At 36.6% G+C, this 11,101-nt stretch overlaps 2 protein-coding genes across 9 annotated transcripts in view; one reads left to right on the top strand and one right to left on the bottom strand.

Annotated features, from left to right (window-relative positions):
* The window catches only part of LOC107667378 (cyclic AMP-dependent transcription factor ATF-1-like), a 5,098-nt gene extending 3,608 nt beyond the window's left edge, over window positions 1-1,490 (top strand). For all 8 annotated transcript variants that reach the window (XM_016459034.1, XM_016459030.1, XM_016459033.1 and 5 more), the window contains 4 exons: window positions 192-325; window positions 597-773; window positions 875-1,022; window positions 1,176-1,490. In XM_016459034.1, coding sequence (XP_016314520.1) covers window positions 192-325; window positions 597-773; window positions 875-1,022; window positions 1,176-1,320 — 604 coding nt within the window. In that variant the 3' untranslated portion in view covers window positions 1,321-1,490. The remainder of the gene's footprint in view (window positions 1-191; window positions 326-596; window positions 774-874; window positions 1,023-1,175) is intronic.
* A 6,379-nt stretch (window positions 1,491-7,869) lies between these two features.
* Window positions 7,870-10,848, bottom strand: LOC107667380 (methyltransferase-like protein 7A). The gene is made up of 3 exons (XM_016459037.1): window positions 10,258-10,848; window positions 9,647-9,732; window positions 7,870-8,575 (listed from the first exon to the last, which is right to left on the bottom strand). The coding sequence occupies exons 1-3, from the start codon at window positions 10,750-10,752 to the stop codon at window positions 8,428-8,430; spliced, it is 729 nt and encodes a 242-aa protein (XP_016314523.1). The 5' UTR covers window positions 10,753-10,848; the 3' UTR covers window positions 7,870-8,427.
* Window positions 10,849-11,101: the final 253 nt, after the last annotated feature.

The raw sequence follows: 11,101 nt of genomic DNA, 5'->3' as shown, positions 1-11,101 counted from the left end.
TTTTTTTTTAATAAAATAAATATCTTTGTGTAGATTTTTTTTTTTCTGGATACATTTGTTCCCCATTTCATTATGTGTCCTCAATCATACACAAACACAGTGTTACTGAGAGTAGAGTGAAAAGCAAAATTTGCCAAGCTCCAAATTCCAGGCACATCTCTGGCACTACACAAAAACTTTTTGTGTTTCAGGAAGATTCTAAATGATCTATCAGCTGAGGAAGTGGCGACTCAGAACGAGCGAGAAGAGGAATGCTCCACCTCTTCAGCCATAACAAGCGTTTCACTTCCTACCCCAATCTACCAGACAAGCTCTGGCCAATATTGTAAGCCAAGCCAGCATACTATTTGAGTACTGAATGCATCATGTGGTAACTTCCTATGTATTTTGCAACAAAAATGAAGCTAAGGGTTGCATAAGTTGTTAACGACAAAATTGACTCAAATAGCCATGCAATTTGTCGTTTACACAAACATGATTTTCTTATTATTTTATGATATGAACTAGAGCACAATTGTAATAAACAATTGCATAAAAAAGATTTACAATTTTATACCATAAACCATTCGTCACAGTTCTTGTTTGCTCTGTTGCAGTTGCGATTTCATCCAATGGCTCTCTGCAGCTGGCCAGTGCTGGTTCAGAGGGTGTACAAGGCCTGCAGACTCTCACCATGACCAACTCGAACCCAAACCAGCCAACTATACTGCAATACGCTCAGACCGCCGACGGACAACAGATTCTGCTGCCTAGTAGCCAGGTGGTGCTCCAAGGTTGGCACATAAAGGCAAAAAGACCTTTTAATTTGGCAATCAGCTCATATTGTTGCTTTAGTACATGTGGAACACACTCTGGCTGTGATACTGTGTTATAGGTGCGGGGGGAGAAATGCAAGCTTATCAGATCCGCTCTTCTTCCTCCTCGCTGCCTCAGACCGTCGTCATGACATCACCCGTTATCAGCTCTCGGGGCAAAAGCGATGACCCGCAAATGAAGAGAGAGATACGCCTGGCAAAGAACAGGTGGGTGTATTTGAGCACAAGAGAATGAGTTTGTTTAGCGAGATGAAGTTGGTTGGTAATGTATAATATCCTGCGGTTGTTTTCATATGGATAGTTTTTATTGCATTGTAAGGCTAACTGCATTTTTGTGTAATTCCGAATGTCTGCGTGCAGGGAGGCAGCCAGAGAGTGTCGCAGAAAGAAAAAGGAGTACGTGAAGTGTTTGGAGAACCGTGTGGCTGTCCTGGAGAATCAGAACAAGACTCTTATCGAAGAGCTCAAGACATTAAAGGACCTGTACTGTGTTAAAACTGGCTAGACATCCATACAATCGTGCTAATGGGACTTTGCTGGCAGACCTACGTGCTTATACAAACACAGACACAGGGACTTTTTTTTTGGCAGGGGGGATACATTTAATCCTCATGTCAAGTGCTTGTTTTTATAAAACTCATTTTTAACTACAGCCTAAGAATGATTGACCAGAAACAACAGCAACAATTATGCTTTTCGGAATAGATGGAAAGAGGGAAACGCTGTTCCATTAACATATTTTTATTTGCAGTCAACAGATGTTTATATTTGTGTATGTATCTTGTGCAAGCATTGGCACGTCTACACTGGGAGATCTTGCTTTATTCTTGACCCATTTGGTTTCCAGGGAATATTGAATGTTAATTTTATTGAAACGCTAGCTGAATTTTGCTTTATCCAAAATAGGAGACTGGTATTTTTACACTTTATCTCAGATATGCTTGTATGTGTGAAAATTGTGACGCGATTGTGTTTTTCATGAAGTCATGCAGCTGTGTTCTTTGCATTTTTGCTATTTTCCCCTTCTTAGGAAGCTCTGGTATTCTTATCCCCATTCCGTATTTTATTTTAGTGAGTTTTAGTGAGACATTTTCACAGAGACTGCAGAATTTAAGGTGAGGACTTTCAGCTTTGTTATTATGGGTAACATGAAACAGTGGTAAGTTCATTTAAGCCTTATTCTGGATTGATAGACAAATGTCTTTTCTAGTCAAGGTCTTTGTAATATGTCTGACTGGTCTTTAAGCCATATACACACTTGGGTTGGGACCGTTGTTGGTTTTAGCTGAGTAATAGGCCTGAGGCTTATCACTGTTATAAGCCAAGCTGTTACAAGACAATCGAATCAGGGAGTATATGATGAAAAAGACGATGTCACTTGTTTTTGCTAAAGTGAATCTAAATAAATATTTTTCCAGCCTTTGTTTTTCTCCCTTTCAGTTTCAGTATGTTTCAGTCTCAAGGAGGCCCTTTGGAAAAACTCCACTCAGATGGTCAGATAGGAGATGCAAGGTTAGCTTGTTGGTCAGTATATTTGGGAAAAAAATTATTTCAAAATTATAGCTTTGTTTTTTATTCCATAAATAATTTCAGGCTTAGGAAAAGTGCAAAAATAACACAATCAAAGTCAAATAAATGTATGTGTTCTATTTCAGATTAATCGGCTAGAATTTTATATATATCGTCAAACATTAAAAAAAATATATAATCAGGAAAAAGTGAAGGAAATTCAATGTTCTAAAACTGTTGGAAAGGAAATGTCTTAATTTAACGATGGGGAATGCAAGATGGTCTTTGAGTATTTATGTGTATCTAGCTAATTCCATGGTATTATAACAAGTACAGAAGCATGAAGGCAAATGTATTAAGTTTATGCTACTTTTTCTCCTAACCACTAGATGGAAGTAAGTCTTTTTTTATGCATTAACCATCAACTCACAAACGCTGCCCTGCATTCATCTCCAAAAACCTTTACAGACAGGATACTCCTGCAGCAAGATACAGTCATATAAAATACACAATGCAGTTTTGAGATTGTCTTTTTACATTAAACAAAAACTTGTATTTTATGGTGTAATACAAATGGTCCCTTCATACAAACATTTAAAAGTCCATAGTGAAATCAATGTTTTAGGCTTACTGAAAGAAAACATGCTTGAGAAAACCTTTAGAAGGGTTTTTTTTTTGTGTGCAAAATTCATATTCATTATTTTACTGAATAACCAACCATGTGTGGTTTGAGCATAAAGAGTAAATTAGCCTGGATGTGGTGTAGCTGAAGGTCAGAGAAGCCAGCTGCCTCGAGGTGCTTCCAAGTAGCACAGGTTGTATCACAGGCTGATGTAGGACAGGGAGGGGTGTCCAAACCTGTTCCTGGAGGGCCACTGTCCTGCTGAGTTTAGCTTCAACCCTAATTAAACACACCTGAACCAATGTAATCAAGGTCTTCAGACTCACTACAGTCATGGCCAAAAGTTTTGGAAGAGACATACATTTTGTGTTTTGCAAAGTTTGCTGTTGTGGTGTTCATTCACATTGGTTCTAGATTATTGTGTAGAGTGATCAGATGCATTTTAAGCTTTATTGGCCAAAAAAATTGAACTTTTCACAAAAAAAAAATTTCACTTTTTTTTTTATCCTGACAAAATGACCAGCTAACATGAATTGATTAATCATATCGGCAGCACATGTGAAAGTGTGAATGAGTACTAGTCAGGTGAAATCACTATCATACTAATTAGATTGTAAGAGCAGACTGATTGCTATAAAAGGAGGGAAGAAGCGCTTCCAATCGTTGTGTTCTTGTTAGCAATGGTTATCTCCAAAGAAACACGTGCAGCCATCTTCGCGTTGCATCAAAATTTGTGATGGGAAATCGAGGCTTTCTGAACCGTTTGAGCTTTCACGAAATTTAACACAGTGCGCATTAGCGACATCTGGTGGTCAGACTTGGTTTCTCCACCAAATCTAACAAAACATCGTTTAGCAGAGGATGGTTAGAAAAAGTTTTTAAACCGTACCAACGCGTGTCATGCGTAGTCCGGTCAACGGATTCACATATTGATCAATAATATAAAATATACAAGTGTGTGATTTTTATAATTAATAATTGACGTAAATAGTAGCAAAAATATTTTGGGTGAGCTGTGTGTTCGGCAGAGGCGTCATGCCCATTCAAAGTGATTGGACAGATTTTTGAGCCAAGTGGATTTTGAATGCAGCTTCCAAAATACAAAGAATTGCCGATTAATATTTTTTTATATTTAATACAATTACACCGGCGTGTTAACGTTCAGTGTATCATATCAGCAGCTGCTAAATTCATATCTGCGTTCGCTGGCTGGCGCCGAGCCAGAGATAGACGCGTTTTTACAGCACTGCGCATTAACCAATCACACACGATGCTGTTGAGTTTATGTTTGCACTGACCAATCAGAGATGTTCAGGTGAGTCATCGCTAAAATGCCGGTGTTTTCTTCACTAGCTCGCTGACTGAATACCTCTTTCTGGCGAATTCTATTCTCTCGTCAGAAACAACAAAGTGCAAATATGTGTTCGAAAATGTAAGATATTATTTTCATAGTGTAAACAGCTTCAGTGATTTTAATGGGAGTTTTTAAAAGTGAGTGAACTAGACTGTCAGTGAAAATGTTCTTTGATAATGTACATGTTATTTGCTCTCTTTCTGTACAATGAAAGTGTAGTAGCCTAACTTGCAATGTTTTTATCCACATTAACTTTCAATGTTAATTTCACATTAAACATAAACTCAGTCGTATTAAAAACATGTTATGGCATGACATCCATATCTGTTAAGTAAACAGACAGGTTTGTATGCATAGATTACATTATTAGGTTACTTTGACCCATCGCCCACTATAGATCAACATAATCTATAATGTGAGAATCAAGATATTTCATGATGTAGTTAATGCGTGTGGGGATGTTTGGAATAAAAAGAAAAAAACAAATAAAACATAAGTGCTGTTGTGGCTGCTGTGTGTCACATGTGTGACACATGATTAATGACGTCCCATCATTAATCAAAATGGCCTCACATGCAAGGAAATTGCTACAAAGAATATTGCACCTGAAATAATTCTTATCACAGAATGAGGCAGAAAATATATTTCATACTGTAATAAAGGCTATGTCGATTAGCAATGGATTATACATTTACTTTATTATTATTAAAAATATCCGAGATGGCTTGGAGAACACAGATAAACCATATATTGTCGCAGTCGTGGGTTTATTGTCTTTATGTTTAATAGGTTCAAGTGTTTCTATCGTTTTATTCAGCTACAGCATTTTTTTTAATTGAAATATTCACATTCAAAATTTCACATTAGCCAGGGGATGAAGACAAGGAAAGAAGGATATAAAATTACACTGAAATGTAAAAAAAAAAAAAAAAAGAAGAAACAAAAATGCTTACATTAATACACGTAACAGCTTTCTTGTTTATCAGATTGTAAATAGATTGTAGGTATTGTTTAACTTCTGATTTCAAAATTAAATAATGGTTTATAATCACCATACTTGCATTTATGTATACTAAACTTTGCCAACAAAAGTAACAAATTAATCAAATAATATTCCTTATGGAATGACATGTCGTAAGTGACAAACCCAAATAAAAAAATTGAAAAAAGCTGGGCATGATATGATCTCTAACAAACGAGCAGAAATCTAACCAAAAACTGGTTGAATGAGGACAACTCCAAAACAAATGAAAAAACTTTCTGTATATATGTAGACCACAAAATGTACAAAGCATGTCAATATCACAGTTAAATCGGTTTACAAGGAAATAGTTACTGGAGTAATATTTATAAATGAGTTTGAAAAATTTATTTTACTTTATTTGTAATTAAATATTTATGTAATTTTTTTGTAATTTCCAAATTCTATGCCATATCAAACTGGTTATGGTTATCGGACCATTCTCTGTAAACCCTAGAGATGGTTGTGCGTGAAAATCCCAGCAGATCAGCAGTTTTTGAAATACTCCGACCAGCCCGTCTGGCACCAACAACCATTCCACGTTTAAAGTCACTTAAATCCCCTTTCTTCCCCATTCTGATGCTCGGTTTGAACTTCAGCAAGTCGTCTTCACCACATCTAGATGCCTAAATGCATTGAGTTGCTGCCATGTGATTGGCTGATTAGCAATTTGTGTTACCAAGCAATTGAACAGGTGTACCTAATAAAGTGGCCGGTGAGTGTATATATATATACTGTATATATATATGCATGTATGTATGCATGTGTGAGTGTGTGTGTGTATATACAGTATATATACTGTATATATAGAGTTCTGGCATGAAACTCTAGATGGAGCAGTCCGATAGGTCTAACTCAATCTGACCTAATGACATCATTATCATATGGCACAGCTGATTGGTTCTCTCCTGTATCGGTAGCCAATGAGCTCGCTGCTCAACATTCAAATATATGACTAGTGCTTGCCCTAGCCTTTGCAGCTTGCTTCAGAAACCCTCCACCTTCCCCAGCTCCACCTGTATAGATCTGCTACGAGGTGATTCGTGTATGCTATATGGGGGTTATTTCGTGCATGTTATATTTGCAGCAGCAATATTTCTTACATGCTCACAGCAGCATGTTGTGGATGTATTGGCAGTAGCAAATCTCGGTACTTGCTCTGCCGCAGCAGCAGCGTAGCAAATCTATTCCGCCAAGACCAAATACATTAACATTGTCATGTACATTACCATGCCAATCCCTCAGAGAGTCATGACAGAAATATATTCCTTTTTGAGAGTAACTTTTTTTTTTGGTATATTCTCTAAGATTTGAGCTTAAGACTTAAGCTTTGCTTGATTTTGAGTACAGCTAAAATGGTTTGGAAGCGATTGTTTGATGTTGCCAGAAGATTCAGGGATTCTGTGAATTTAGTTTGAAGGTTTGGATTTGTGTTTAAGGTTTTGAGAAAATAAGTGATGGTTTCAAGAAATGTTTTAACAATTCAGAAAAACTGTAATGCACACTCAGTCCTATATTGGGCATAAATAGAAAAAATAATACTGCTTGTTAAATAAACTCGAAGTAAACATATGATAATCAATTTCTCCCGTGTAAAGAAGGGTACATGAGTTGTTTTTCCCCCCAAAGTGGATGCATAAAAGGCTCAAAGCCTATTTCAAATTAAAGACATGGACTTCCTGATAAAAGTTAAGAATTACTGTCAAAGATTTTTATCATAACAGCATCTTATGATGTACAGGTATAGGCTGCCTGTATGTTAACTAGTAACCCTGCAGTTTTTGTAAAACAGTAGTTTTGTGTAAAATAAAATTAATGTTATCTTATCAAGAATTTTTTTCTAATAATTTTTTGTTAATTTGTTTTAAAAATCACATTTTAAATCACAAATCATAATTTTATCCAGAAGAATCTGTTACACTATGTTTGAGAAAATGCTTCAGTGTGCTAAATTTAAGTTACTTAAAAATAACATTTTACCGCAATGCTAAATTTGTTGCAATTTTGCACTTTTGACTTTTGACAGTCTGAGGTATTTGAATATTGTAACAAACAATAGTCTCTGACATCATAACTGTATTGCATTGTTGTTTTAAATAGCAAATATTTTACGTAAAACATTCCTCATTAACACTTGTTCAGTTATGTGTAGTATACGTCACTGTGAAAAAAAAGTAGTTTCAATGTAGCTAGCTACTTTTTGGTAGTAACTTGTAGTGTAGCTAGCTATTTTTTCAAAAGGGTAGCTTGACTGTAGCTTTACTACTTTAACTTATGAGTTTTTTCTCAGCCTCAAGGAGGCTCTTGGAAAAACTCCACTCAGATGGTCAGACAGGAGACGCAAGGTTATCTTATGAAATGGTGTTGGTCAATATTTGGGAAAACAATGTCTTGGTTGTTGCATTAAAAAGACAGCCAGAGAACTATTTAATATTTACTTCAAAATTATAGCTTTAATTTTTATTTTGTTTTATTCATACCATATTTAAAGAATAGTGTTCCAACAGTCAATGACAACATGAAAATATCAGGTCATTAAAAAAAAAAAAAAAAATCTTAAGTCAAATACATTTATGTTGTAAAAAATACATTGTTCTATTTTCTAATTTATCAGCAAGAAATTACTTTTTGTGAGTACAATGTTTTATAACAGGAACTTTAATGGTCAGAAGTGTTGGGGGAAAAAAACAAGTGTCTGTCAAAATTTAAAGTTAGAGAATGCAAAGTGGTCTTTCAGAGTATTTAACTATATTACAAAGTATAGAAGTTTGAATTCAAAAGTATTAAGGATGACACATTCCTCCTAAACACTAGATGGCAGTATGGCTCATTTATGCATTAACAACAACCTCACAAAAGCTGGCCTGCATTCATCTCCAAAAGCCTGTTTTATATAGATAAAAGTATTTTGTTGTTTTACCTGCTGGTATTTTTGTACTCAATAAAATATACAATGCAGTCTTGAGATTTAGTGTTTGCACATTAAACAAAAACTTTCTATTTTATGGTTTAATACAAATTACTATTTAATACAAACACATGGTGGTGAAATGAATTAATTTTGAATGAAGGTTGTTGTTTTTTTTTTTGGCAAAATTAATTTTCATTATTTGACTGCATAACCAACAATGTGTGGCTTGATCATAAAAAACAGTGGGGCTTGGATGTGACGTAGCTGCAGGTCAGAGAAGCCAGCTGCCTCGAGGTGCTTCCAAGTAGCACGGGTTGTATCACAGCCATCACCGAAATAGTACCTGACAAACATAGAAGTATAGACTTTCTTACTCTATAGACGGTTTCAACGGCAATAACATAAACAAACGTTACTGCGCATGCGCGCTTTTGTGGCCCTAACTTAACTTCCAGTAGACCTCCAAATAGAATCAATAGCAGCAGCTAAGTAGTCCCTCTAGAGTAGATTATTTTTGATAAGCAAAATATGTTTGCTGCGTAAATCAGACGGACTTGCTGAAAATGCAAATTCATTCTCTGCCAGCAGGAGGTGCTTTAAAGCGGGAGAAACAGAGGTTTCCCCAGTAACGGCTGTATACAAAGCAGCGCTGAGCTCACAAAAGCTGCTTTATCAGGCATATAACATGCAAGATGAAATGAAAATGACATCGAAAATGTTCTAAAGATAGTCTTCCTTCAGAAATACAGTGACATAAACACCCGCGCCTCGTTTAGATTTTTAAACGTGCAGTACGTGCTCATGTTTATTCAACGAAGCCTTTTGGAAAATCGGTCAGTTTTTATATTGTGGCGAGCGCCACAAATAAATAAATGTATGGGAAACACATCCCACAGCACAACCACCTGAGCCCAACTCCAGTCTACTCATCAACTTAACTTAAACTGCGTTTGTAGCCGGCGCCATAGCCAGACTGATAAACAAACACAGACTGGAAGTTAACTTCGGGCCAGGCGCGTGCGCCCGATGAAACCGTCTATAGTAGTCATATGCTTTGTTACAAGTATTCCATCATTATGTAAAATTGTTAGACAATGGTTTCAAAGCAAAAACAACAACAAAAATTCTAATCAAACCCTTCCTCCATCTCTGCCTGAATTGAACCCATGACCTCCAGTTATGGATGGGTGATTGAATGCATATATTTATGCAGACATTTCACACACCCATGTTGTTTCAAAGCTCCATCATACTCTTTTAGCTTTTACATTTGCCACTATATGAAATATCCCCTAATTTTATTTACTATAGCTTGAGATAAATAACCAATCTAATAATAAAAGTTATTCAAATTCAGTGGAGATCATAAGTAAAATACAATGGTGATGTTATAAATACTGTGTTTTTATATTACCAGAATGGTTGAAGAACATGTTGAAAAAAGTAAATCCAGCTTGAGGGGTCAGACACCACATGTTCGAGGAAGAAAAATGCTCCTCCCTAAAGAAAAAAAAAAAAATAATAGTAATAATAATAAACGTTGTTTAGTTTAAAATATTCCAGCATTTCTAAACAGCAGCCTAAACTGTATGGTGACATCAGCCCTAAAACAAACAGCTAATGGGTTAATCGCAGCAAACGGCGATCTACATGTAGTTAAAGGGTTAGTTCACCCAAAAATGAAAATTCTGTCATCATTTACTCACCCTCATGTCGTTCCAAACCTGTATGAGTTGCTTTCTTATGTTCAACACAAAAGAAGATATTTTGAAGATTGCTGGTAATCAAACAGTTGGTGGTTGCCATTGACTTCCATAGTATTTTTTTTAAATGATGACAGAAGTGTAATTTTTGGGTGAACTATCCCTTTAAGTAATGCTGTTACCTTTCATCTCAAATAAACTTAATGTAATCAATAATTACTCTTTGATGGAAAACGGCTTGGGAGAGATAAGAGACAGTTTATGAACTATCAAAGCATATCGGAGTTCAACCCCCTATAAGCACTGGCTGCCATAAACTTACAGGCCTCAGAACTCTCTTTGCTTCTTGCAGAACATTCTGCGTATCCTGGACTGAGCACAGAACCAGCGTGCACACCACAACATCCACGGAGTTGTCCTCCACCGCCTTTAGATTCTCCCCTGACGCCACTATGAAGCTGTCATAAACGAGGTGGTCGTTCTTGGTCATACTTTTCTTCAGGTACTTTTGGAAATGCGGGTTGGGGTCGGTGCATGTGATCCTGCAGCCCGTCGGGTAGTGCTCGAAGTTCGCCCCGGATCCGCAGCCCACCTCCAAGATGCGCAGAGAGCCTTTCGTGGGGTAGAATTTGTCCAGGTTTCGAAATAGTTCCCTTTTGTTGTCGTTCATTTTGTCATTGTAGGAGATCGAGATTTTATAGACGATTAGAGGGAAGACGTGTTTGTAGAAAGATAAAAGTCCAATCACCTCCGCAATGTGCAGCGGTAGAGTGAGGACTTTGACTAAAAAAGCGCAAGCGTTCATAAACAGCGTCATTTTTAACTACAATTCTGACTGGAACACGAAGCTACATTTGATATACAAGAAGGGAGGGAGTACGTTAGCTGTTGCGCGCACCTTGTGACAAATGACCAATCAAAACCAACGTCTTTAACGCACGTAATCTACTCCAGACAGGCAGTAATCCAGTCTGTCACCAGATGGCGTCCGTGTATAAATAAGTGGATCCTTCTTTCTTTTCCTCACTAAAAGCAACCCTCGAAGAAATGAATAGTAGTTTTGAGAAATATGTACAAACACAAATAAGTAATGACTCGTTCAAGGGCTCATACCTAATAAAAGCTTATTCTACATTGAGATCATATGACCAAATGAACACCACTCT

The sequence above is a fragment of the Sinocyclocheilus anshuiensis genome, unplaced genomic scaffold (genome assembly GCF_001515605.1).
Source record: "Sinocyclocheilus anshuiensis isolate Anshui unplaced genomic scaffold, SAMN03320099.WGS_v1.1 scaffold964, whole genome shotgun sequence".
In the NCBI taxonomy this organism is placed as follows: Eukaryota; Metazoa; Chordata; class Actinopteri; order Cypriniformes; family Cyprinidae; genus Sinocyclocheilus; species Sinocyclocheilus anshuiensis.
The sequence above is the reverse complement of the archived record's forward strand: the minus strand, read 5'-3'. Positions and strand labels throughout refer to the sequence as shown.

Coding starts and splice junctions, on each gene's coding strand:
- LOC107667380 (XM_016459037.1), bottom strand. CDS start 10,752: ATGACGCTGTTTATGAACGCTTGCGCTTTTTTAGTCAAAGTCCTCACT. Junction 9,733..10,257: donor CAAAGAGAGTTCTGAGGCCT/GTAAGTTTATGG, acceptor TTTTTTCTTTAG/GGAGGAGCATTTTTCTTCCT. Junction 8,576..9,646: donor CATGTTCTTCAACCATTCTG/GTAATATAAAAA, acceptor TATGTTTGTCAG/GTACTATTTCGGTGATGGCT.